Source organism: Cardiocondyla obscurior, linkage group LG08, assembly GCF_019399895.1.
Source record: "Cardiocondyla obscurior isolate alpha-2009 linkage group LG08, Cobs3.1, whole genome shotgun sequence".
Taxonomy (NCBI): domain Eukaryota; kingdom Metazoa; phylum Arthropoda; class Insecta; order Hymenoptera; family Formicidae; genus Cardiocondyla; species Cardiocondyla obscurior.
In genome coordinates this window covers 4786457-4812959 of record NC_091871.1, presented here as the reverse complement: position 1 = coordinate 4812959, position 26503 = coordinate 4786457, and the positions used below count along the sequence as shown (strand labels likewise).

Below are 26503 nucleotides of genomic sequence, written 5' to 3'. Positions count from 1 at the left end.
CTTTATCTTTACATTAATTTAAATGCTAACATATCTACATTAATATGTTTCATTTTATGTTACAGTCACCGGCAGAACTTTAGAACTCCGCTGAAACTCATACAGATTGGTAAGACATGATTTTCTTTTCGTCTATTGTAATTGGGGTTTTTTAAAAAATAACGCGCGCATGGATTCTTTTAGTAAATAAGGTAATAAAAAACTTATTTATAATTATCATGTATCACAAATATTTAATTTTTTTTAATATGCAAGTACATACAATGCATTATCTATACAATTGCATATTGATCATACAATAGGTCTCGAACTTTGTAGTAATCCTCAGAAATGCAGCCTTCCAATATTACTTTCCCACCTTCATGCTAAAATAAAAACAACAATTACTTATTTGAATACAATATTTTTGTATCAGAATTATTGCGCGTACTTTTGGAATTTATTATATTTAAAACAAAAGACAAAAATAATTTAAAAGAATAAAAGTGCAAAATGTGAACAGGCACTATAAATAAAATCGTTTTTATTTATGTCGTAAGTGAAACAAACCCTTCTAACGGCTATAGTGTTATTGCAACACCATAATACTCCTCCGCTAAATTCCGATGGAATATTACTTCTATTCAGGATCTGTTTAAAATCGGATAATTTTAATTCATTTATAAATGTAGTTTGATGACCGGGAACCTGTAGAAATACAATTTATTGTATAAATTGAATTACTCTCTCACACCATTTTCACTTGTAAAATTTTTATTTTACCTCATTCAATGGCAAAGGTTCTAAAGTCAGTATTTTGTCACTTTCGTCAATTGCGTTTTCAGATTCAGTATCAGCAATTGCATCTCGACAAATTTGATCACGCGCCATTATCATTGCGTCTACCCATGCCACTTCCGAATCGCCCTTACCTTTTGAGAAATTCAATCCGCTTACTAGAGCGTCAGTTAAACGTACCTACGGTCAAAAGAAATATCTCATGCAATAATGACACAAATAAAAGAGTAAAAAACTTTATAATTAATTAATAACAATAAAAATTACAATTACTTGATAAATGTGTGTTTCCGTTGTGGCGTCTAACGTCTCTCCTTTGCCGGGAATAAATACTCTTGCACCGGTACTTTGCGCTTGTTGTGCGAGTATCTCCGTATCTTTAGGCGAACCTCTAACTAAGACAACTCTTCTCGGTCTTAGCTGTGCTAAAATTTTCTGTAGAGATTCACCGTCAGATCTACCTTCAAAATCTATATACGTTACCGCCGCATTAACAGTCATCGTACGCGAAACTTGTACGCATTTCGTCGGAATATCCATAGCTACTTCTGGATGATAATTCGCTTCTTCCTGCTTCATTTCTATATTTTCTTTATTATCTTCCACCTCGGGTACTGCCTCTGCTATTTTATAATCCTCTGGTCTGTAATATTAAATAATATTAAATAATATTAAATAATATTAAATAATATAAACATATGTAATTTAGTACGCTGAAAAGCAGATATGGCGACGGCAGCTAGCGAACGTGACTTTAGCGTCGTGTGCGCAGTTTCACATGTACTGCATGTATATACCGCGCCGGCCGGTTTGCCGATGACTGATTTCTCCCCGTTTTCTCATCCTCTGCTTTTACTGCCTAAGATTACGTACGCTACTAGCCGCTTTCGTCACAAAAAATATCATATCTGCTTCGGTGTACACATTCATAAAAATAATCAATCAAACAAGTAAATAGAATTATTAATTATATAGTATTAAATTACAAATAATTAAATAATTGTTTTAGTAAACATTTCGAATATTTGTTTAACGTCTTGTATTAAAAATATCCAGAGACATAAATATCCTTACTTTATGATTTCTCCATATTCGTCTATTTTAATTTTTTCTTCCACAAATGGAAACATAGGATGTTGCTTTTTACTTTGTTTAAAAAAGCCAGGTTTACTTTCCTGCTTTACTAGTAAATCGTGTTTTCCCCTCCCGCTACCAACTTCTATTTCGTCTTCCGATTCGGAACTTACGTCCGCAGTTTCCCTAATAAAATATTATAACATTAAACATATTATAAGCATAATTAAATTTTTAATTAAATAATAATAGGTGGATATATACATTTGCTCCTGTTTCATCTGTTCCTGTTTTAACTTTTCTCTTTTCTGATATTCTTCCAGTTCAATTCCTTCGAGTCTCACTCGTCTTCTTACTTCCAGGGTAATATTTCGATTACCTCCTTTCTCTACTAAATCTCTAGCAAGTGTACCAGGAGACGTCCTACTCGTTAATATAATACTGTTTTGTGGATTAGTACACCACTGTAAAAATAATTCACGGGAAAATCCGCATTCCATATCAGGAGTACTTGCGAGAACCACCTAAATATAATAAAAAATTAATTTTTGAATAAAATAAGAAGAAAATTTAAAAACTGCATAATTTTTAATGCTTTTTTTTTACCTTTGGGCTTGGAACTTGATTCAATTCAGCCATACTATGACAAAGTTGTAAATGTTTAAATTGAAATGGATTGTTGCGCGCACCTTCAAAGCTTCTCATTAATTTATCACTCATCCATTCAATTTGTGATTTTGCAAATTCTACAACATTGTAGCTCACGTTATTAAGAAGTGCTAATGAATAAGCAAGTAATCCGGATTCCTTATTACGCCACAGCTGATCCAACATGTGTGCCAATTCTAATACACGACCAGCAGTGTCTACACTGACCAATACGTTTCCACCGCCTCGTAATGTTTGTAAGATATTAGCTAAATCACAAAAATAACACATTAAAAATGCAATAATACATCTCTCAATTTTTCGATTTTTAACTTATAATTTTGATTAAAAAAATGTGAAACTAACTCATTAATTTTTCATCCCTTGTTCTTCGTCTAGCTTGTTGGTATGTGGCATTAAAGGCATCTGTTATCAGTAGCGACGGTCTCTGTAACCTTTCCAATTCACAACCATTTAGGTGACGTTCTTTTTTATGATTAAAGTCTACAGCATATATTATGTCCTCTTCTCCAACTTTGACAATTTTCCAAATTGTCCCACCAATCATATGGCCTGCTGGCAAGGGTGTTAATGTAACACCATAGCCTTTACCTTTCATTGATATACTCTGATTATATTTTAGTTGAACAATTTTATCAAATGCAGCATCAACGTCGTCCAAAGTAAATAGATCAAAATCTTCCATATTGTGACGCGACTGCAATCATTATAATATCTTAAATATAAGTACTAATTTAATATATTTAATTTTATATGCAGTAAAAAAATATACCTGATATATATCATACATAAACATTTGACCCATTTTGTAGACAGGTATGGTAGCATATATGGGACAATTTAAGCCACATTTACCTACTAGATATGGTAATGCACCTAAATGTAGGGGATCTGGATATGAGAGCAATACTGCATCAATCTGATGTACATGTCTAAAAACACAAAAAAGTGAATATATAATATTATTATTATTTTAATATTAAATTATAATATTAAATTAATATTATTATTATTTTAAAAGTAGTACCTTTTTAATTCTTTTATAAAGTCTTGATCAAAGTTTTCATCCCATCCACAGTCTAATAATATTCTCAGTTCATCCACTTGCAATATATAGCAAGGTGGAGATTCATTCATAGCCCCAGAGATAGCATGAAGTTTTATAATAGATGTCATTTTTTATATTTTCTGAATAATGACAATTTCAAACAAACAAATAACTACAATTAATTTTAAGTAAACAATTTCGAAAGGTGTTTTAATTTTATCAAAACTTGATATCTATCATTTTAACCTGCAAAATAATGCCGTATACTGATTTTGCCGAATACGATGAAAATTATTAAATTTAAACTTGCATTATACTATATTGATCACGAATTATGTATTAAAAATCTATAAGAATGTGTAATAAGTTATAAAACAAAAAAAGAATGATAAAGTTTATATCGTTTATATCTGTAACAATCACAGATATACAGGTTTACGCCATACTCTTCCTCTCTAGAAAAAGGTTAGGAATTTAGGAATATTTATGACCAAAAGCAGACTCTCGTGGCAACTAAATGAGAGAAGCGGCAATTAAATCAGCTCAATTACGTTTTTTTTTTAAATAGGATTTATTTCTTTTACTAAATTATTTTACATTAATTTCTTGTTAAATCTTTACATTATTTGATATATAATATGCAATTACAAATTTTATATTAAAATAATTACTAGTACGAGTGTAAGAATAAAGATTTATTACAACACATTTTATAACATAAAATGCTTGTATTATTAATTTTACACAATAACGTAAAATACATGTATTATTTATTTTACACGATAACGTAAAATGCATGTATTATTTATTTTACACAATAATCATTAATTGAATATTATATATCTTAATTCTTAGTTCCAATCATCACTATTGATATCTTGTACAATATCTGTGTCCTCTCTTGGCAAATTTTCATCTTCGATTTCGTTAATCTTGCTTTCCATATTTTTCTTGCGCTTTTTTGTCTTATTTACTTTCAAACTTTTCGTCTTTTTCTTTTCGGTTTCGGATTCTGTGTCTTTTAATCGAAATTCAAACTCGCTCTCTTCCTCACTGTCTTCTGTGTTTCGATTATCTAATTTATGTTTTTTTGGTATTCCCTTTAGCACATCTGTTCCTTCTTCGTTCTTTGTAAGAAGTTTAAGTGTCTGAGATTTATGAATCTTAATCCAGGAGTTATAAAATTTAGCTATTTCTGTGCCGTCCACCTTTATTCTGTTTTCCCAATTTGTAATTTCTGCTGTGTTTTTCAGATTTATTGTTATTTTAGAACGTTCAGTTTCGACGTGTTTTCTATTTTCTTCAATCATATTTAAAAGTTGTTTTATCTTTTTACAATACGCTGCTACATGACATTTTTTAAGAAATGCCTTTAACTGCAAAATAAAATATACATCAATTTAAAATTTGTAACATACTCGATTATAAAAATTATGTTTTTTAATACTTTTGATTAAGTTAATTTTTTTTTATGTTTTTTTAAGTACCTGAATTATGCACGGTATGTACACATCGGGAAAATATATTTTATGACTTTCATTTGCTGCATTCTCTAATATAAATTGATAAACAGTTTCAATAATACTATCCTTAAATCCATTTTCTGCCAATTGTGATTTTGACATTCTCAATATGCAAATAAGCGGTATAGGTTTCATTGTAACTGCTTTGTGTCTTTTATCAAAGTTGTAAGAATCCAATATCTAAAAAAAATATTTAACAAAAAAAAGGAACAAAATATACATAACGAGCAAACGTGAAACTTTATATCCCACAAATACAAATATAATTTAACAATTGAAAATATTACCTCCAGAAGAAATGGTAAAATAGGTATAAATATTTCTGTCTCCTTAGAAATGGTTATCAACATTTCAATGCAGTGGAATCGTAACGGATAATATTGTGCTGTCGGAATAACTTTTATTGTTCCGATAATGATCTATCAATTAATAATTCAGTATATAATTATTTTATGAAATTTATATAAATGTTTAAATTAATTAATACCTGCACTAATGGATATAATAACGAACGTAACATCGATTTAGTCTTCGATTTAATTATTACTTCCGTCCAAAAGCGTAAAGAATTTATATACTGCCAATTATATACAGCCTGAAAATTTTCCTGAAAGAAAGATAAACCAATTTTTAAAAATGTAACAAGATATTACAAAAATATGCAACTAAAGTTGTAAATACCTTTTTCTTTAGCGTTATCGCATTTCTTAAATTAATCGCTAATTGTCTAATATATAAAAAGGCATGATTATATGAAAGATCATGATCAAGCAGATAAATTTCAACCAAAGAATGTTTCATAAAATTTATTCCTGGTAACGTATTAGGTGAAACAAACTTTGCATTTTGAACATATTTGACATACATAGTCTGAAAGAGAACAATTTTTATAACATATACAAATAATTGATTATAATAATCTACAAATATTCCTTCTACTGTCACATACAACACTCACCTTTAATAGCTTTTCTAATACAGATTCTTTTTTAGTTGCAATATTTAATATATTTAAAAAGGCTGTAACTCGAACAGTTTCTTCTGCAGTTGACCAAAATTTGATTAAAATCTTTACTAATGGTTTAGTTAAAGACGAAAATGAGCGGGTATAAGGTATCATTTGACGTAAGTGCTTTAAAAGTACCGTAAGAATACTAGGTGATGTTACACTTTGTAATAACTGTAACAATAACAAGTTTATCAATATTAAATGTTTATTTAAGTTAAATAAAATAATTAAAAATTCAGCAAATACCTTGATTAAATCAGACAGATACAATTTTATAACTGCTTGTATTTTTCTGAATCTTTTAGATTTATGTACTTCCTGTAATTCTGGATTCAGTTTTAAAAACCGTTTAAACGCATCGGGCAGATACATTATACATAGTTGCATTACACCATTAAATGCTAGAATTAAAAAAAAAAATTTAGTAAAATTGGTTATGACATATCAGTTTCATAAAACAGAAGTTAACTCACTTGCACTTCCTTCTACTTTATATTCTGAATCTGTCTCTGGTAATACCACAACACTATCTAAAGCTGCATGAAAGGCATCTACAGCACACTTGATAGTAATTATTGAACTACAAATTAAACACAAATTATTATTTTGCTATTAATCCAGTAAAATAATAAATTACATAACTTACTTATCAGTTTGTATATTTTGTTGCCAAGTTTTCAATAATTGTAGAGTAATTTTCTTTTTAGAATCACCTTCAGTTTCTTCTGGCTGAAAATCACTATCATCACTGGCAACCTACAAATAAATATATTAAAAAATAAATAAATATAAAAAATAGAACATTTCTATTAAAAATAAATACCTCCAAATTCTCATTGGGAACATGTTTATTATCAGAATCATTTAAAGAGTCATCATCTTCATCATCAGACACTCTAAAGTCCAAAAGATTTTTATCATTTTCTTTCAAATATTTATAAAACTCAGGGTCAGTATCTTTTAGTCTCATCAAGGACTGTTTATGCTGTTCAGGATCCAAGTCATCTTCACTACTATCACTATCCATCTGTTCCTTATCTTTGATTTCTATATAAAAAAAAAAACAATAAATAATAAAGTATGCATAATTTAAAATATAAAAAAATCTCTAAATATTTCAGATCATACTTGTGTTATTTTTCTTATCATTATCACTTGCATCGCTATCTGTATCAAAATTTTGTTCAAAGAACTCTTCTGTACTCAATTTGCTCAAATCTTTCTTCTTTTTCTTGGCCGTTATTAATTTTTTTGACGAGTTAAGATGTTTCTGACTTGCTTTTTTTACCTTCATTTTAACCTTATATTTGAACCTAATAATCTAAAAAAATAGCAATAATTAGACATATGTAAAAAATATAGCAGAATTAATCGAACATTCTTATAACCTCTATTAACTTTTAAATAAAAATGTACACATTACCTCGTTAATATATCATAAACCTTGTTTTCTTTACCTGTAATTTTTAATTTCCTATATTATTAATATATAGACGCTGCATGCTACATTTAAAACACAAATTCTAACTTTCCACGTGCTGTTTGGATCCTGAAATTGATCCCCACTTTTCATCACGTTATTTCGCTTATTTCCAGATCGTGGCTCAGGCGGCGCTACCTAACTACGAAGCAGAGAGTCCAACTCGGAATCGCGGCTTCCACGCGTACAAATACAGAGACTCGTCCGTGTGAAGCCAACGCTTCGACTGCCGTCGGATTCCGACGGCAGTCGAAGCGTTGGCTTCACACAGACGAGCCTCTGTATTTTACGCGTGAATTGTGCCGCGATTCCGAGTTGGGCTCTGCTACGAAGAAAAAGAGGAAGAAAAAAGGCCTACCGCCAAATAATAACCATAACCATAAAAATATTTTTTCTAGTGTTGTACGCTGCAAATATTTTATTAAATTTCTTAACAGTGAATTGACAGCACGCTTTACAACACGTGTGTAAAACGAACTTGATGCGAAAACGTCTTTGATGGGTTTCAAGCCTCCAAAAATAACTAATCGATTCGCAGCATTAGATAAAAATACTGTATATAAAAGAATAATAATTATTTATTTTGATAAATAGAACATTTTGGAGACAATTGTAATTTTTTTACTTATTTTTTAACTCTTTAATATAAAGAAAGTGTCTTATTATATTTTTTTGTTTTCAGTAAAAGTATAATGCAAAATTAAAAGTTAACAGATATATATAAATAGCAAATTTTAAGAATAATTCTGATGCCATGGAAATGACAGATAGTGGTTCAGCTACCACATCTACAATAAAAGATGAATCTGCTGATGGAAAAAAGATACCCTGCATCATTGTTGTTGGAATGGCTGGTGCTGGAAAAACATCATTTGTTTCTAAACTTGTTTCTAAATTATATGACATAGGAAAACCATATGTCATTAATTTAGACCCTGCTTGTAAAGAAGTTCCATATCCAGCTAACATTGGTAAAAATTAATCTAATTAATATCATATTATTTAATCTACTCTACATGTTGAATATAAAGATGCAATTATAATAAACATTATTAAATTATGTAATATCATGATTGTCATATTATTTGTTTTAAAGAGAATTATGTTTCTTTTCAGATGTAAAAGACACTGTAAATTACAAAGAAGTAATGAAACAATACAAGTTGGGTCCAAATGGTGGTATAGTTACAAGTTTAAATCTTTTTACTACAAAGTTTCATCAGGTCATTGAATTGATTAACAAAGCTAATAAGGACCACAATTATGTGGTGTTTGATACACCAGGACAAATTGAGGTCTTTACATGGTCAGCCAGTGGCTCAATTATAACAGAAACGTTAGCATCTCAGTTTCCAACAATTATTGTATATGTGATAGACACTGTAAGAAGTGTTAATCCAGTTACATTCATGTCAAATATGTTGTATGCTTGTTCAATACTTTATAAAACTAAACTACCTTTTATTGTAGTTATGAACAAGGTAATTAATTCTCTTTATAATATACATATATTTTAATAATTTTCAAGAGATGCAGTAGTGCCTCGCGTTAAGCATACGCGCAGCAAGATTGTCGCGTATCTTAACTCGAGTCACTAAGTTGGCGGCATAATACATAATAAATTATTAATATATTTTAGATCGATGTTGTTGAACATAGTTATGCAATTGACTGGATGCGCGATTTTGAAGCATTCCAAGAAGCACTTGATAAGGGTGAAGGTTATATCAATAATCTTGCACATAGTATGGCACTTGCTTTAGATGAATTTTATAGTAACTTGCGATGCTGCGGCGTTTCCGCAGTAACGGGTGCTGGAATTGATGAATTTTTGGAATTGGTTGAAGCTGCTGTAAATGAATATGAAACGTAAGAACTACTGTTCACTTTAAATGTATATATAAATTGCTACATATATTATTATTTACGAAACTAATTTTTTTTGCAGAAGTTACAAAAAAGAATGGGAAAAAATTAAAACGGAGAAAGAAGCCCAACGAAAAAAAACTGAAAAAGAACAATTAGAAAAAGCTAGTAAAACAGCAGTGGGAGAAGCTGTATCTTTTGTAACAACAGTTAACAGTGGTCGTGACACTTCGGAAATTTATTTGAAACATTCGTGTAATGAATCAAGTGAAGATGAAGACGGAACAGAAAATAATTTCAAAGAAGATAAAGCCGAAATGGAAGACGAAGATGTGCCACTTCATAAGGCTTTTGAAAGATATTATAAACCATTAGAAAAGATTATAAGGAAAGGACAAGAAAAAGAATCTGAAGCTAGTACAAGTAAAAATTGATATAATTCATTTAATATATTTTTAAAACATTTGAATTAAAAAATTACTTAATTTATTTCCCATTATAAAATAATTTATGTTTGGCATTCAAAATTTAACTCTTAACATTAATTTTAATTCTACTACAAATTGATAACGGAAATCTTACAATAGCAGTGTGAAAGACTTTATTTTCTATCAATAAATATGTTTTTATTAAATTATTAAACTTAATTCATAGTTTAACAAATATCGTAATTTTACATCGTAAGTAATGTGAACACTGTTTGAAAGAATAATGAAATCAGCAGTTCAACATTGACTTTATTCAACGTTTTGGAAGTTAAATTGTAAACGGCGTTTATCCATCGTAGCATTACGCCAAAACGATGAGATTGTTTTGCATGCGGTTGTGGTGTTGGTCTTAACAGGAACCAGTGAATATTTTACACTTTGTTCTTTAGTAGGTTTCCCATTCGGCGCATTACTAAATTCAATCTCGTACAAAACAGGAGCTGAAACACAATTATTAATATTTAGGTTTTTTTTACACTAATAATAGATAATCAAATTTAATTTTAATTATACCTGCATGTTTTTGAGAATCTCTTATCCACTTTGGGGAATTATTCTTTATTATAATCACTTTTTCTTGCATATTTTTTTCTTGTTCGTATTTTTGTCGATATTCTTGTATAATTTGTTCCAGAGTTTTAGTCAGTGCCAACTATTGCAAATATAAATTATATTACACCATCAAAAAGTTATAAAATATTTTTCTAGCAATATTAATTACTACATATTAAATAATAAAATAAATATGAATAATATGAATAATTAAATTTAAAGTAAAACTTTTCTAGTACATAATAAATAAAAAGTTTACACGCAACAAATATTATAATTAATAAATATACCTGGCACAGTTTTAAACGAGAAACTCGATTAGCCTCGTATCGCGGACTCTCCGCGTTTCTCGCGGTTTCGTGCTGCGAGCATCGGTTCTTTCCAGCGGCCTTTCGGCACACGTTGGCTAGCAGGTCTTTCCGATCGGAGCGAAAATTGTCGTGTACAAACTCGTGTACGTACGGATTACAGGAGTTACAGACAGGGTCGCGGCACGTAACTTTGCGGAAACCGTAGAGATTCAGTTGCCTGATGAAGCTTGTAATGTTGCTCGTCTTGAAGATCGGTCGGCGTGCGTCCAGATACTCCGCCTGGAACTTTTTGTAATCGAGGAGCACGGTATCGCGGTTCGCGCCCCACCGGATCGCTCCGGTCTCGCATTCGTTCACTATTCGCCAGAGCTTCTGCGGGAACCTCATCGATTGCAGCATGCAGTCCTCGTACATCCTCGTCGCTGCTATGAAATACGGATCGCGGGATTCGAACGCGCGCAAATCGTCGATAGCGTATCCGTTTCGAACGTGCCTTCGTCTTTCCCGTCCGTGTCTTGTTATTTCTCGAAGGGGACCACCTTCGAAACAAATGAGCGTCGTATCACGGCAACACAATCAAAGCACATGCCCTCCTCTTAAACGGACGTACATAAAAAAACAATTCATCTTACGTTCAAATTTAAAATCTTTTTAGTCAGACTTGAGCTGTTTTTTTATATATATTTTTTATTTTTGATAAAAATCATAATCAAACCGGAGCGGAGGTCGAGGTGTACTTCGCAAGGATAATAAAATACCTTTATATATATATATATAAATCATAATCAAAAAGGATTTATTATCACGACAATACATTTTTTTAATAAAAATTATTTACAATATTATTAATATTTATAATTATCATATTCCGGTTATAAACTATTGGGAACTTTCTATTTACATTGCTTAATTTAATAACTTCATAGATTTTGCACGGACAAACATATTATATAATACATATTATATAATACATATATATAAATTCTCAGCAAATAATAAAACATGTTACATATATTATCATGCTCAATATGCTTCATAAATTGATTTTATCTTATTTTTATTATTATCTACGGCTATTTTACTTATTTATTAATTTTATTAAATACATTTCGAAGTCATTAATAAAAATTCTAATATAAAAATGACAATACTAATCTCGTGGACGTGCATCCGAAGATTTAAAATATTTCAAACCATAATAACGATGATGAAGACTGTGCGATCTGTATTCTTAATTCTAAATTAGCTTCGATGTAGTTATCTCCACTTCACAATTGAAATATCGCTAATTTTTAACTTTCGTAAAAGAGTTCAATAGTTACTTTTTCCGATTTATGTTTGCACGAAAAATAATTTTCTCAGAGTTGAAATTCTGAAAGTTTCTTCATCATTTTAATTATATTAATCAGATAAAGCTGGAAGAGTCTGCAAATACTCGCGTGGAATCGCGGGAGCCGGAAGCAAGTAGCCGTCCGGATCCAAAACATCCGGAGTACGTAGGAGCACCGGTCCTTGAGGTGGCCTCGGTAGCGTTCCTTGTTGAGCCAACTCTACGGTTTGCACTTTTTCCAGCCTGTCTAGAATATCAGGAAACTTTATTCGTTCCCGCGGCTCGACTTTCCAACAGTCTTGCATTATTTCACAAATAACAGGTGGACACTCATCTGGCGGTACGAGCATCGTTCCTTGAAGTATGAGTTTCACGACCTGGAACCATTACCGGAAATCAAATTTATCAAGTTTCAATCTTTAGTTGAACCGGATAAAAAAGTAATAGCTTGCATGTCCGACCTCCTCGTTACTGAACCCATAATACGGTTGTTTTCCATACGAGTAAATTTCCCACAGAACGACCCCGTAGCTCCAAATGTCGGTCTCTAACGTGAATCTTCCGTACACTACGCTTTCCGGCGACATCCATCGCACTGGCAGTAAACGTGATCCTCCAATCTTAAAAGGGTGGTCATTGTAAATAGTTACATGATTTATTAAAACATAAATTACTTAAGTTAATTATCATTTCTATTTGATCCTAATAATAAATCTGAATAATTAATTTCAAAGTTTCTCGGTGACAAGCAATTAAATCGCAACATCTTTTTAAAATAGGAATTAATTAATAATTAAAAAAATATATTTACCTTATAATAGTCGCAAGTGTAAATATCTCGCGACATGCCAAAATCAGCGATTTTTACTGTTAAATCTACGCCCACTAGACAGTTTCGGCAGGCTAAATCACGATGCACAAATCTTTGCGCCGACAGATACGTCATACCGGCCGCAACTTGAATCGTGATCCAGTATAATGATTCCTATAAATAACATAACACATCATTCTTTAGTTGTTTCAGATAAGAAATTTTACTAGAATCACACTGTGATAGTAAATAATGACGCGATAATTAGTTTTTTTACAAGAGAAAATCTTAATGTCAAGCCAACTCATGCTTGCTATGAATCGTAATACAAAGAATTCTTGTATGATAACTCGAGATCAAACGTGAAACTTAATCACTAATATTCATTCAAGTATTTATAAAACTTTCATAATTAATTAGTAATTTTGATGTACACCTTCGTTAACGGTTGGAGCCCAGATTTCGATGTTCTAAACTGCAAGGAGTTTGCTCGTAATACCTCGGCTAGATCACCGTACGGCATATATTCGAATACCATCCACGGATTGTTCGTCGCGTCTCGAAGTACCATGCCCTTTAGGGATAGAATATTCGCATGACTGAACGTGGACATGATATCCACTTCGCGCATAAAGTCCTGCTCAGTTTCAAGAGTGGCAGTGTCCTTTAGGACTTTGATAGCAACAATCTCTTTTGCGTTTCCATCGTGCCACTCACCTGTAAAATTTTCGAAAGAATTAACACTATTATAAAAGAAATCTCTTTTAATAATTTTATAACATTAATTACCTACGTTATTCGCACGAATCTTAATTTTGTACGTTGTTTATTTTATTTTTATTTATATAAAAAATTACTTTACCTTTATAAACCTTTCCGAAACATCCTTCGCCGATGTCGTGAAGAAATATAAGACTTTCACGTTGTATTATTGGAACTCCCGGAGATGTGCAGGTAAAATATTGAGGATTAGATGTGTACTTATGCGCTAATAATAATCCTTTTTTCAGATTTATTGGTGTTCCCTGATTTGAAACGAATAAAATAAATATAAAAAAATAATTAAAGATATAAAATTATTAAAAAATTATGATTTATATTAATAAAAAAAAGATATTTAAAAATTAAAACTGTTTATGCGTTTCAAAATAAATATTAAAATTCGATGAAAAGTGATGACTTACGTTTAAAGGACTTCTTTGAGACTTAACATTGTAACTTCGTCTTCTTACGCCATATATGATGCTCAGTAAAAGTATAATTATCGTGACAAAAGTTACGGTTACTCCTATGATTTCAGGTACCTTATACTTCAACCCCTCTACCTATTAATTGTAAATAATGTTAAATAACGCTTATAAGTAATTTAATAATAGTTAAACAATAGTACTTATTTCAAACATTAAAATTTATGTAAAACTTGTATTTCGACAAATAGTAAAGATACCTGCTCAGCTTCCGGAAGCGCATTTGTACTATTTGTACCGTTCTTTCCACTTGGGGGTATTATATTGTGTATAGGATGAGGCGTTATAGGAACTAAAACATTATTACTTTATAATATTATATGTTATATTAATCAATATTAAATTATATATTTTTTATAATTAATTAGGTTCTCTTTAAGTTTAATGGCCATAATCAATATAAATTGTTGTTGAATTTTCAATGGCAATTTTATATCTAAAATTACTTGTCTTTTCGTAAGGAAAAAATAATTAAATAGCTTTACCGGTTATACGATTTGGACATCTTAAATCTGGTGTTGGTGGCGTCAAGTCATGAGGACACATACATTTAGACGTATTGTTTTCAAAGGTGTGACAAGCCGCTTCTTTCCCACAAATGTGCGCAGAATCTTTGCATTCTTTAATCTCCGGTTGCTCTACCGCGTCCGGCTGGCGTTCATTAGAAACCGTCTCTGATAAATCTGCAATAAAGTGGTTCACATTGAGGTAAAACGTGTAGAAAGATAGGGCAATGTAAATTTCCTACGTTACTTGTGGACGGAGTTGAGTCGGGAGTAGCAAAGAGATCGCCGTCGCAGATCCAAAGGGATCGTCGCAAACGGCCTGTAAAGGGCGGTCAGGGAAGAAAAAGGGCCGCATATTTGGATTGGGCACAGGAAGATAGAGACAGTGAAGGCATTCATTTCGTGTACTCGTGGAGCTTGTAACGGGTCAAAGCGTTATCTCCGCGGTCAGCGCTCCCCGACAACGAACCTCGCTATGTGTACCTATTATCGCTCCGTATTCCATGCCCCGAGTATCTTCATTACGATATTTCCCGTATTTACGAGATCGGCCGCGTTTCTCGGTGAGATCGAACAGCGTGCTCAGCTTACCTTACGAGTCGTCGAGTGTAACGTATAAGAACATAGCGAGTTGACGCGGTGCTATCTGTCGCCAGCCTTGGAACAGAGATGAGAGGGAGGAGGTGAGGAGGGAGTTATTTCTTTTCGCAAGTTGCATCTCGCGACCGCGTTCGATCGACCGTCTCGATAGCCTATCGAAGGATCCCGCAGACGTATTTCTAATTTATCGAGGATTAATACTCGCCTCGATACCATCCACCACAATCAATTATGTCGCCGCGGACGGCGGCATCGTGATTTTCGCATTTACGCTGCATTATTACTGACCTCTGCTCTTTGCCATCGTACATACGCGGCATAGAAACCACTATTGGCTCCGCCAGCTGACCCTCGATAGCACAAGTATTGCGTATAAAAGCTCACAGAGAATTATTTTAGTTCGCAACTTACATCCGTAATTATAATATAACGCAAAATTATTCTCGTAACTCGATTAGTTTTTGAAAAACACGGCTCGGTTAATTTGTTTACTTACTATTAATCTTAACGATACATACGCACACACTTTCTCTCTCTCTCTGTCTTTCTTTTTCTCTCTCTTCGATAACTATAGTATTTAGTTATCGCTAAAAGAAACTTTTGGAAAAAGCTAGTATCAAGGTAGAAACAGTATTTTAAGTTAAAAATTTAAATATTTTATATATAGAGATCTAAATAATAATGATGACCCTAATTTGAATAATCTGTCATTTGTTACCATCTCGGCAAATAATTTTAATTTAAATTTGCAAAAAATAAAGATTTATAAATTCGTATAATTAAATAAATTGCTTCTTTGATTACGCTTCGGAAATTCAGTAGAAACTTTCAATAGAACCGATAACAGATGGTAATGATATTCGATCCTAATTGAATCTGTACATTGTCTTTTAACTGTTATGGTTAATGGTAAATTTGGAAATGTCGATACACGTGTGGTGAAACGCGTTTATTTGCAAATCCAAGCTTAAGACGTACAGACTACAATAGAGGCATTATATCTGCGGATGCTTAGGTTCATCCCGCCTAAACGTGCGGTTTGTGAAGCTACCAAAAGAGATTGCTGAATATTATATGGGGTACTAAAATAACATACAACAATATGCAGAAATAAAATTGCAATAGCATCACCGTTTGAAATGACAGATTTTTTTATTCAACTCGAAATTTTCTGTAAAAGAATTTCGATGAGAAATAGAGAGCTTTAAACTTCTACATTTATTTTATCGTATTATCTTGATAATTGAAACTACTTATTTAGTTTGTAATTGAATCAACATTATGAACTAGACTTCGAATTAAAATAAGATAAAAGTTTTGATATCTGTGCACATTCTTTATTAATACTGATCTTTGTTGTATACGTATTTGCAATTTAATAACGAGTTTACAAAATTAATCTTTCAATATACTTATTGTTTTATAAGTATTATATATGTAATTTTAAACATTTTCTTTTTTATTAAATGTAATATCTTTAAGATTATAAATGTGACAGATGTCAGTATTACTTCAAATCTTATCGAAAGGTTAAAAGTGCCTGATATTAAAGATAAGTACAAGGGAAAAAACGAGGATGGTTTCTAATTTCTTTCCAAGAAAACATTTGTTGAAATAAAAATATCACAAAATTTAGTCAGATAAGTAAATTAATCTTTCCAGCACTATTTTCTAAATAATTTTTTCTTCTTTTTTTTACGTTCCTTTAATTATTTGTTGTTATTATTATAATTACGAGCTGGATAACTGATACATAATTATCAAAAGTTACAAGTTTTTATAAAATATTCCTTTATCATTTAATTTTTTTAATATTAAAAATTGTTAAAAAACATTGAGTCAAAAATAAAAATGTTTAGATCGCTATCTATAGATGTAAATAATTATTCATCATTAAACGATTCGTCATTAAATTCTTTTGTTTATTCCTGAAATAAGTACTTTGTAGTCAGTCTATTTTAATATCTAATATAAACGTTTATTCTTTATCTATTATAGAATTACGCGGACTGAAACGTTTAAATATTAGTAATGCGCTATACAAGCAACATTTATGATAAAATAGAAATGCGACATGCAGAAATATGCGAACTGAAATTTATCTGAAGCAGCATTATCGCACAAAACATTAATGTGTAATTCTTATCAGTTTAACGATTTCTTATAACCAGCATCAAACACAATTTGTGAAGTAATTATGCATGTATATCGTTTTCACTGATTATAGTAGATTCTTGGTACTGTACATAACGAGTCTAATTGAATTTGATATACATTAGATGATTCTTGTTCGTTCCACGAATCTATTAACTCAATGAGACACGAAACAAGCTACCGTGTGTGTTCAGATTTCTCAAAAGAAGCTTTCAGGATTTCCTCCAACGTAGACAAATGCACATGTCAAAACAAACTTTCGGATCTCCACGAGTATTTAGTTGCGCACAAAAAAATAAGACAATAAAACTATATATATGAGAAGATATAACGATAAAATAAATTTATAAGAAATATATTTTCCTTTAAAAGGACTTTAATATATCTTCTACTATTTTTATAAAAAAAAATATTGGTATCGGATTGAAAGAAACGTATTTTAATTAAGTATTTTAATGTAAGAAACATGACAATCCGCACGTGTCAAATTAAAAATGCATCTTTTACCTGTTCGCGAAGACCTGGGAGAGGAGAGACTTCTTTTAAATGGCATCCTTCGTCCGTATGTCATATATTTGTGCAAGTAAATAACAAAACCACCCGCAAGTCAAAAAAAAAAAAATAATTCTCGCACTCGTTTACTGCACTTTGCACTCTTTCTTCTTTGCTACTGTGGCTGAAGTGGCAATTATCATTGACACGCTAATTGTATCGGCATTACTTTGGCGAGAGAGGTGTATCACTACTTCTACAAACCTCACATTGGATCTCGATATTATAATATTCACATGGAGCAGGATTTACTTTTACGGAAAAGTTAATAAACTTCCACGACGATAATAAATCGGCCTCTTTCATCTCATTCTCTTTATCTTATTATTATGTCTTACATCATACGCACCGTCACGTGGCACATAATATAATACCGATTAAATTTCGCATTTTTATTCTTCCCCTACATTCCCGATATCGAACTTGCGTGTCCGTTTTAGATTTATCGAATTTTTATCGTCCATTTTTTACTGTAATTCTGATCGAGATTAGTCGCGAAGGGGCAGCGGGTCATATTACTGGAGAACGGAAGTCCTTTGAGCACGCACTCCTTGCAGAAACGGCGTGGGTGGGTGGCTGAGGCCTTAAGCCGGAAGCCGAAACCACGGCCACGACGTGACTCGAACTGGGGAGAATAACGTGGGTGGAGGTCCGCGACGGATCGAGTGATACGTATTCTCTCTTCGATGGATGCTCGACCGAAACTGAAGAAGCGCCTTCGAGAACTCCCTCGCTTCGGTGCGTGCGCGCGCGGAAACGCACTGAACGCGCACGCATACACGCGCGACAGGGATTTATGCCAGATTTTAACTTAGTTCATCATCGCCTTATCGATTCGACCCACGCTATCGAAAACCGATTCGTCGTAAGCCTCTGAATTTTTATTTTTTAATTTTTTTTTTTAAGGAAGGGTGCGTCTCAGCTCCTTCGTCTCTCTACCCCGTCGCGACTCACACCTGACACACTTCAAACCTTCCACCTACGTGTTCGCGTGAATATCCAACACGTAACAAACGGTGACAGAAGTTTAAGCCTCCAAGATTCTTTTTGACGACTGTAGACCTTCTTCTCGACAAGGCATACAGTAGTAAAAAAAAAAAAAAAAAAAAAAAAAAAAATAACGACTGTTTCGAGACAAGCTACACGGTTTACCGAAATTGGCTGTTGCTTTAAAATTTCTCTGGAAAGATATTAGATTACTTTATCTGAGAATGGTAATTAATTCGTTTGTGCATATGATTTCGTATTGACGCGCACATTGTATCATGCAATGCGCGTTGTCCGTAACACGCTGACGCTATCGCAGCCGCTTATCGTTTATTTATTCTCAATCGAAGGAAACATGCAGACATTCCACCTAATTTCTTTTCGAAATTTCAAATGTCACGTATTTAATCGTAACTATCGAACAAAGTAAGAATTAAATAAAAACTTTACACTCAAAATTTTTTAAAGCATAGTGTACCTTTTTCTTTAATATATTAAATTAATTAAACATAAATTAAATCCTCGATAACGATATTTGCACTATCCAATAAAAAAAAATTGGACATAGGAAATAGGATTTAATAAAGTCTTACTTATCCTGTCTATGAAAATGTACTATTTACTCGAAAAGATAATTAAGTTTAATGTGCGCCATCGTGATCAGTTTGATACATTGATTGCCTAACGAACTGCCGCCTCCCACTCGATTCTCGGCTTCTTCGCTCTTAGCGAACAACCCGACTTTTCAGCTTCCGATCATGATAAACAAGTCGACTCAAGAATATGAATGTCTATATAGAAGTCATATGTATACTACTCTCAGTGTGTGTTCATGTTTCAACGAATGCGTATATCTGTTGTACGCTGAAAGGCAGATATGGCAACGGCAGCTAGCGAATGTGATTTTAGCGTCGTGTGCGTCGAGTTTCACATGTACCACATGCATATACCGCGCCGGCCGGATTGCCGATGACTGATTTCTCCTCGTTCTCTCATCCCCTGCCTCTGCCGCCTAGGATTACGTACTCTAGCCGCTATCTCTGCAGAAAATGCCATATCTGCCATTCGGTGCACATACATATGTTATACGTATGTGCACATGCATGCTTTAGTATCGAAATTGGTCAAGAATCAATTATCAACATTAAACGTGCATTACCTCGAGGTAATAATTAAGAAAATATCAATCAATGCATCTAAATTAGGCCATTGCATATTGCAATTGATTTTAATACATCAGGCAAATTGAAACAAATTTTCTGCACTTTACAAATATTTTATGGTGGTATCAACATGTTTTAAACACAAAGAGAATCTGAAGTTACCAAATTTTATATTCCATCCTTTATATTATTAATTTTTTTACAAAGAACAAGGGGAAGTTTATTTCTTCTCTCTGAGAGACGACTGATGAAAGACCGTTTTTGTGAGTGGCGTGGCGAAATAATTTGGTTTGAAATAATTTTGAAGGATTGCCATTCGGTATTAGCATACGATTGATATTCTCGATCCCGTTGAGATAACGCTCGTTCAATGCTGAAGGGTTCCACGTCCAATGAACCGTTAATAAAGCGGGTGGTTTATAGTTCTTAAAGATCAAAATACATACCAAGTAGGCGAGAAATGATGAGTCGAAACACAAAAGTCAGACGGGAAATGCGAGAAGGGGGAGAGATACGTTTAAGAGTTTCCGAAGAGCTTCCGACGGAATGGCATAAGTGTTGTATATTTACATTGGCGTTACAAGCTCACACCTGGACGCAAGAATAGCGCCGCCTTCTCTTTTTCTTTTTCATCTTCTCTAAAGCATTTTCTCGCGCCATACGTCAGACCTGTTTGACAAAAGATAACGCCCTATATTTTTGTCTGGCTGCATTAATAGTTATTTCGGTGATCGTATGACTTTTTCACAAGAGACAAACGGTTTGTAAAACAGCAGAATGATATCTCTGCATTCTAATTAAGTTGCAATAATAAAATTGTCTGATAAAATTATCAAGTTATATGTAAATTATATTATGTACAAACTACAAGTAAAATATATGTATAAAGCGGTGTCACGAGTGTTATAAAAAATAAATAATGCTTAAATTATTCGAAATCTTCACGGGAGATATCAGCTAGCTGTTGCAAATTATAAACCGAGTCTCTATAACTTTTTGAGAAATTTAAACGAGAAAAACATCTTGTAAAACGTACCTTTAAAGATGTGTGAAACTTTTTGTATAAAAGAGGGTACGGGTGTCTTCTGAAATCATATCGGGAGAAAAGTAAGATGTTCTGCAGGGTGGTTTACACCCGTCGAATGTTGCGGATTGTCGTTCGCGGCAACCGAACGACATATAGTCGGCATGCATGCAGATGGTGGCCGTAAGAGGTTGGTCTAAAAAAAATAAAGCGGCGCGAGCACGAAGAGCGGAGATGTTTGTGTTTCCACGCGAGATGGGTGATTCTTAAATGACGGAGAACAACTGGTACAACTTACATCTCAGAACAATACTACGTGGAATCGGGAGCGACGGAATCTTTTTTATGAGGGGGTCTGTAGAACCTAAAATATAAAGTATACTTAGATTTTTATTTAAAATTTTTTTTTTTAATTATTTTTATCTTTTATTATTTCTTACGCAATCAATGTTGAACCGATCTTAAACCTTTCAACTCTAAAATATAATCCAACTTTACTTACGCAATATTAAAATTTAAATGATAAAATACCTGGATGACGTTAAATAAATAATATTTCAAAAGGTGATTTCGTGATGAAACCACTAAGAATGAGGATACAGTTGAGGTTACAAATTATAAGACAAAGAAGAAGGCTAATCGACTAGAAATGCATTTTTGTTTTGTGCTCTAAGTCCATGTGGCCGTACCTTTATAATCTGCGAACAAGTAGCGCGATAAATCCTTTAGGCAGATAATGTAGCGTCTTTGGAACGCGACATCCTCGCTTTCGTGACGATCGCTGACGTCTTTTCGCGCTCTTTTAGGAACGCTGAGTAACGTCCGCGATCACTGGTCTGTTCCTGTTCGGCCTGCTCGCTAGTTACAGTTGATCCCAATCGTAGAAGAGAAAAAAAAAAAAAAGACGGGATAATTGAGGTAGCGCGTGAGCCACGGCGTAGCCGGAATACTGCTGCACAAACGCGACGGAAATTATTACGCACGCCTGCGTCACGCATGATACTGCACATTGACGTATGTCTCTACGTACACCGCATTGAGTGACCCGTCAGAACGGTATGCTGTTGTCGATGTAGACCGGAGTAACTCGCGAAAACGGGTATTGGTAGCGGAACGAGACGTTTGCGGAGCAGAAGGTCAGGAGTTTGCGCGACGGAACAGCCATACGTTTCGCGGATAGCAGTACGACGAGCCGCGTGCCGGCACACATTGATCTACAAGAGCACGGGAATTGGTTATTGAAAAAATGGCGGCCGAGGCAATGCAAAGTAAGACTCGAATGATGGTGTTTAAGAACAAAGGCAAGGACCAGGAGGTGAGTGAATCGTTTTCTCTGTCCCGTAAAGAAACAATCGGATATTTTCCGTGGCGAAAGTTGCTCGTCCCGAGGTCGAGATGCCTCGACGTTCGCTGCCCTGCGCGATGCCATTTTTTTTCTCTCCGTTCTCGTACGTGCGTTTATTCGCGCGAGCTACTGCTCGCTTTCCATCTGATTTCTCTCCCTACGTTCTCTCCCTTTTCTGTTCTATGCTTTTCTCGCTCTATTATATGTATATTCTCTCTCTTTCTTTCTCTCTCTTTCTCTTTCTTCTTTTTTTTTTTTTTATCTTTTACATCTATTCTGTCTGTCTTGCATATTATTCCCATTGTCATTTTAGCCCTTCACTTTACCTTCTCTTTTCCTCTTACTTTTTTTTCTTAGACTTTTGTATTTTATTTTGATCAACTTGTTGCTATTTTTATAATTTATTAGGTTGTTGGTTATTATGAAAATTACTATATGATTGTGTATAATTATTTTTGTATATGATAATTACTTTTGTAATATTATTTTTATATTAACATTTCATGAGATATTGTATATTCTCATATTGTCAGCATTTGCTTATCTAGATATTATATAAGTTTTTCGATATATTTTTATATCAATTTATTTATTATAATTTTTTTAATTACAAATATTTTCACCACATGTTTTATATTTGTAAAATTGACAAATAATTATTTATTGACTGTAATAATTTAAATTAACTTGGCATTAATTTTTTTTAATTAAAAAAATTTAATACTATTGAAGCATATATTGTATTAAAAATAAAATATATAATGTAAAACATTACATTTTCACTTTTAAATTGTAAAATAATTTTAAAATGTTGATAAAAAAAGATTAGTTATGGTAAATTATAACTTTTTAGATGATGATGACATATTACTTCATTATTGTATGATACATATTTAGTATGATGTTAAAAGACAATGAATTGAATTTGTTACTTTTTAATATCTGATATTACAATTATGTATCTTGAAATTAATGTTTATAGGAAATGAGAAGAAGACGTAACGAAGTGACGGTGGAATTACGTAAAAATAAGCGAGAAGAAACTTTACAAAAAAGAAGAAATGTACCCATTACAGATTCAACAGGTAATATCTAAACCTACAAATTTTCTCATTTTTATGCATAGCAACTTTAACATGAACATAAATATTGTAATATTATAATATATTGTTTTAAATAGATGAGGATGAAATTGAAAAGCAGCTTGCAAAAATTAACTTGGAAGAGTTAGTGGAAAATGCAAGTAGTTTAGATCCAGCAGTACAATTACAAGCTGTACAATCAGCAAGGAAATTATTATCATCGGATCGTAATCCACCTATTGATCCATTGATAGACAGCGGTATTCTACCAATCCTAGTTCACTGTCTCGAGCAACATAACAAGTAAGAAAAAAAAATTTTTGTGAAAGTATATTGTAAATTTAGTTGATTTGGTAATAATTTCGAGAAATTTTTATTTTTTTGTAATTTGTAAAGTATAAAACCGTATTTATGTTATTGTGAAATATTTTTATAGAATTATTTTATTAATATAATGTTTTAGTCCGTCGTTGCAATTTGAAGCAGCTTGGGCTTTAACAAACATTGCAAGTGGAACATCAGCCCAAACACAAGCTGTAGTTGCTGCTGGTGCAGTGCCGCTCTTTTTACATTTGTTGCTTTCAAGTCAACAGAATGTATGTGAACAAGCAGTATGGGCCTTAGGTATGATATTTAACTAACGAAAAATTATAATAATCGTCTGAAAACATCTAAGTGCATACCAGCATATAAATATGTGTATTTAATTATTATAGGTAACATTATTGGCGACGGTCCAGCACCTAGAGACTACGTTATTAATCTTGGTGTTGTAAAGCCACTGCTAACGTTTATTAAACCAGATATACCTATTACATTTCTACGTAATGTAACATGGGTTATCGTAAACTTATGTAGAAATAAAGATCCACCACCGCCAGTTCAAACCATACAAGAGATTTTACCTGCTCTAAATATGCTTATTCATCATAGTGATGTTAATGTAAGTAGTATGATTTTTCAAAGAAATATTTGTTCTTTTTATTTAAATTTTATAAAAAATATTAAACCTAAAAATTAATCTTAGAATTATTTTTTTATTGCATTTATTTTTAACTGATAAAAATTATTACATGTCTAACAATTTTTTAAATAGATTCTTGTTGACACTGTATGGGCCTTGAGTTATTTAACTGATGGTGGTAATCAGCAAATTCAAATGGTTATAGACACTGGTGTTGTACCTCGTTTAATACCACTTCTTTCGCATAAGGAAGTCAAAGTGCAAACTGCTGCCCTTAGAGCCGTTGGTAACATCGTGACTGGTACAGATGACCAAACCCAAACTGTTTTAAATTGTGATGCATTGTCGCATTTCCCCAATTTGTTGACTCATCCAAAAGAAAAAATTTGTAAAGAAGCAGTTTGGTTTCTTTCAAATATTACTGCCGGTAATCAATCTCAAGTTCAAGCAGTTATAGACGCCGGACTTTTACCACTTATTATTCGTAATTTAGAAAAGGTAAGCATGTAGTTTCATATTTAAATAAAATGTATATATATTAAATATTAAATTGTTTCCCGTATTATATTATATACACTTAATTTTCATAGGGAGAATTTCAAACTCAAAAGGAAGCAGCATGGGCTATTAGTAACCTTACGATAAGCGGTAACAGAGATCAAGTTGCACGACTAATTCAAGAAGGTGTTATTGGTCCATTTTGCGATCTTTTGACATGTAAAGATACTCAAGTTGTACAGGTGGTATTAGATGGAATTCACAATATGCTTAAACTTGCTGGGTCACAAGTCGAGCATTTGGCAAATATGATTGAGGAATGTGCAGGTAAATATATTTTATTTTAAATAATAGATTTTTTTTACACTCTTATGGATGTTTATATGTATTTTATTTTTGTTTAAAGGTCTGGATAAAATTGAGGCATTGCAAAATCATGAAAATATAGACATATATAAATTAGCATACGACATCATCGAGCAATACTTTTCAGAAGAGGTGAGTCACCATAGATCTTAATAACATTAACATGAATTTTGTTCTTTTTATAATTACATCATAATTTTCAGGCGGATGATGCACCATTGGCGTCGCACGAAGGAGCTTTTGAATTTGATCAGACGACAAGTATTCCGAGTGAAGGTTTTAAATTCTGAGAGGGTCTCCACTTTTTTATCCGATCGTGCCGTCCCCCGACAAACTCCAACGCGGAGCCATTTTGCTTTCTCTTTCCTATTTGTACATCTCCTTCTTACTCCAATGATGACAGTATAGCAATATGAATTTACTGCTATTGAATCAAGAATTAATGCGTTTGTTCTTACAAACATACAGTGTGATTTATCGACTTTCCGTATTCGGAAAATATCATGAAGCAAAAGAAGAAAGCTAATTATGGAATGAAGGAGCTGATAACTACCAAATTAAGCATCTCTGGACTTTGATTTTTTTTCTTTCCCTTTTCTTATCATGTATGTTACCTTTTTTTTTTATAATATACCATAAGCGCGTATTAGCAGTCTTTAGCTAAACGCAGTTAGCTATATAACGTATGTGAGTAAATTATTCTAGAAATTGAATAACTTCACAATAAGATGTTAAGTTAATGGAAAAAAAAAGGGATCTTTTTATCGTGCTTGATCATGCTGCTCTCCACTCTAACTCAGGACGAGTCTTGGTTAGCGATATTACTTTTATAAAATTCGTGTATATTTTAGGCATGTTAAATTTATAATGATATTGATTACTAAATAAATGAATCAATTGACTACTCTTTGCTAGCATAATTAATAAGTGGATATTTCTGTAAGAAGCAGACAACCAATAAAATTTCGACGAGAGTTCGGGGCAATTTCAACTATCACTCGATAATTTTATTTTGAATTAGCATGGAATTAGAAATCGAATGTGCCTGTGCTAATTCTTAGTTACTATGTAACTTAT

General features: G+C 32.5%; 6 protein-coding genes and 2 long non-coding RNA genes across 15 annotated transcripts in view; 3 read left to right on the top strand and 5 right to left on the bottom strand.

The window, feature by feature from the left end:
- Nucleotides 1–159, top strand: part of LOC139105189 (uncharacterized) — a 35510-nt gene extending 35351 nt beyond the window's left edge. For both annotated transcript variants that reach the window (XR_011546138.1, XR_011546137.1), the window contains one exon: nucleotides 66–159. This is a non-coding gene — a long non-coding RNA (uncharacterized lncRNA). The remainder of the gene's footprint in view (nucleotides 1–65) is intronic.
- Cpsf2 (cleavage and polyadenylation specificity factor subunit 2) lies at nucleotides 140–3998 on the bottom strand. The gene is made up of 10 exons (XM_070661106.1): nucleotides 3548–3998; nucleotides 3293–3452; nucleotides 2866–3217; nucleotides 2458–2768; nucleotides 2116–2375; nucleotides 1852–2037; nucleotides 1051–1420; nucleotides 763–957; nucleotides 550–687; nucleotides 140–365 (listed from the first exon to the last, which is right to left on the bottom strand). Exons 1-10 carry the CDS (start codon nucleotides 3694–3696, stop codon nucleotides 273–275), a joined length of 2214 nt encoding a protein of 737 aa, XP_070517207.1. The 5' UTR covers nucleotides 3697–3998; the 3' UTR covers nucleotides 140–272.
- Nucleotides 3999–4140: 142 nt separating this feature from the next.
- Nucleotides 4141–7706, bottom strand: Noc2 (Nucleolar complex protein 2). Of its 2 annotated transcripts, none has more exons than XM_070661108.1 (12): nucleotides 7558–7706; nucleotides 7229–7421; nucleotides 6924–7147; nucleotides 6747–6856; nucleotides 6574–6680; nucleotides 6347–6501; nucleotides 6050–6271; nucleotides 5773–5961; nucleotides 5579–5698; nucleotides 5379–5510; nucleotides 5056–5271; nucleotides 4141–4944 (listed from the first exon to the last, which is right to left on the bottom strand). In XM_070661108.1, exons 2-12 carry the CDS (start codon nucleotides 7392–7394, stop codon nucleotides 4420–4422), a joined length of 2166 nt encoding a protein of 721 aa, XP_070517209.1. In that variant the 5' UTR covers nucleotides 7395–7421; nucleotides 7558–7706; the 3' UTR covers nucleotides 4141–4419. The 2 variants fall into 2 exon arrangements, with proteins under 2 accessions (XP_070517209.1, XP_070517208.1); XM_070661107.1 differs by having other exon boundaries at nucleotides 7524–7705.
- Nucleotides 7707–7824: 118 nt separating this feature from the next.
- Nucleotides 7825–10866, top strand: LOC139105073 (GPN-loop GTPase 1). The gene is made up of 5 exons (XM_070660967.1): nucleotides 7825–8192; nucleotides 8263–8551; nucleotides 8697–9061; nucleotides 9220–9449; nucleotides 9529–10866. Exons 2-5 carry the CDS (start codon nucleotides 8335–8337, stop codon nucleotides 9878–9880), a joined length of 1164 nt encoding a protein of 387 aa, XP_070517068.1. The 5' UTR covers nucleotides 7825–8192; nucleotides 8263–8334; the 3' UTR covers nucleotides 9881–10866.
- Nucleotides 10184–11259, bottom strand: LOC139104860 (uncharacterized). Its single transcript, XM_070660588.1, has 3 exons — nucleotides 10777–11259; nucleotides 10448–10586; nucleotides 10184–10374 (listed from the first exon to the last, which is right to left on the bottom strand). Exons 1-3 carry the CDS (start codon nucleotides 11209–11211, stop codon nucleotides 10184–10186), a joined length of 765 nt encoding a protein of 254 aa, XP_070516689.1. The 5' UTR covers nucleotides 11212–11259.
- Nucleotides 11260–11487: 228 nt separating this feature from the next.
- LOC139105070 (tyrosine-protein kinase transmembrane receptor Ror) lies at nucleotides 11488–19089 on the bottom strand. 5 transcript variants are annotated; one of them, XM_070660964.1, is made up of 9 exons: nucleotides 15283–15573; nucleotides 14671–14868; nucleotides 14386–14477; nucleotides 14123–14263; nucleotides 13801–13963; nucleotides 13375–13655; nucleotides 12939–13112; nucleotides 12589–12747; nucleotides 11488–12504 (listed from the first exon to the last, which is right to left on the bottom strand). In XM_070660964.1, the coding sequence occupies exons 2-9, from the start codon at nucleotides 14729–14731 to the stop codon at nucleotides 12199–12201; spliced, it is 1377 nt and encodes a 458-aa protein (XP_070517065.1). In that variant the 5' UTR covers nucleotides 14732–14868; nucleotides 15283–15573; the 3' UTR covers nucleotides 11488–12198. The 5 variants fall into 5 exon arrangements, with proteins under 5 accessions (XP_070517065.1, XP_070517066.1, XP_070517064.1 ...); XM_070660965.1 differs by having other exon boundaries at nucleotides 15161–15284; XM_070660963.1 differs by lacking the exon at nucleotides 15283–15573 and adding an exon at nucleotides 15580–15978 and having other exon boundaries at nucleotides 11495–12504.
- Nucleotides 19090–20683: 1594 nt separating this feature from the next.
- LOC139105075 (uncharacterized) lies at nucleotides 20684–21950 on the bottom strand. Of its 2 annotated transcripts, none has more exons than XR_011546126.1 (3): nucleotides 21861–21950; nucleotides 21184–21535; nucleotides 20684–20816 (listed from the first exon to the last, which is right to left on the bottom strand). It is a non-coding gene; the product is annotated as an uncharacterized lncRNA (long non-coding RNA). The 2 variants fall into 2 exon arrangements; XR_011546125.1 differs by lacking the exon at nucleotides 21861–21950 and adding an exon at nucleotides 21703–21792.
- A 95-nt stretch (nucleotides 21951–22045) lies between these two features.
- Kap-alpha3 (karyopherin alpha3) lies at nucleotides 22046–26333 on the top strand. Its single transcript, XM_070660966.1, has 9 exons — nucleotides 22046–22486; nucleotides 23499–23601; nucleotides 23697–23901; nucleotides 24062–24222; nucleotides 24315–24541; nucleotides 24695–25060; nucleotides 25153–25387; nucleotides 25467–25558; nucleotides 25630–26333. The coding sequence occupies exons 1-9, from the start codon at nucleotides 22418–22420 to the stop codon at nucleotides 25714–25716; spliced, it is 1545 nt and encodes a 514-aa protein (XP_070517067.1). The 5' UTR covers nucleotides 22046–22417; the 3' UTR covers nucleotides 25717–26333.
- Nucleotides 26334–26503: the final 170 nt, after the last annotated feature.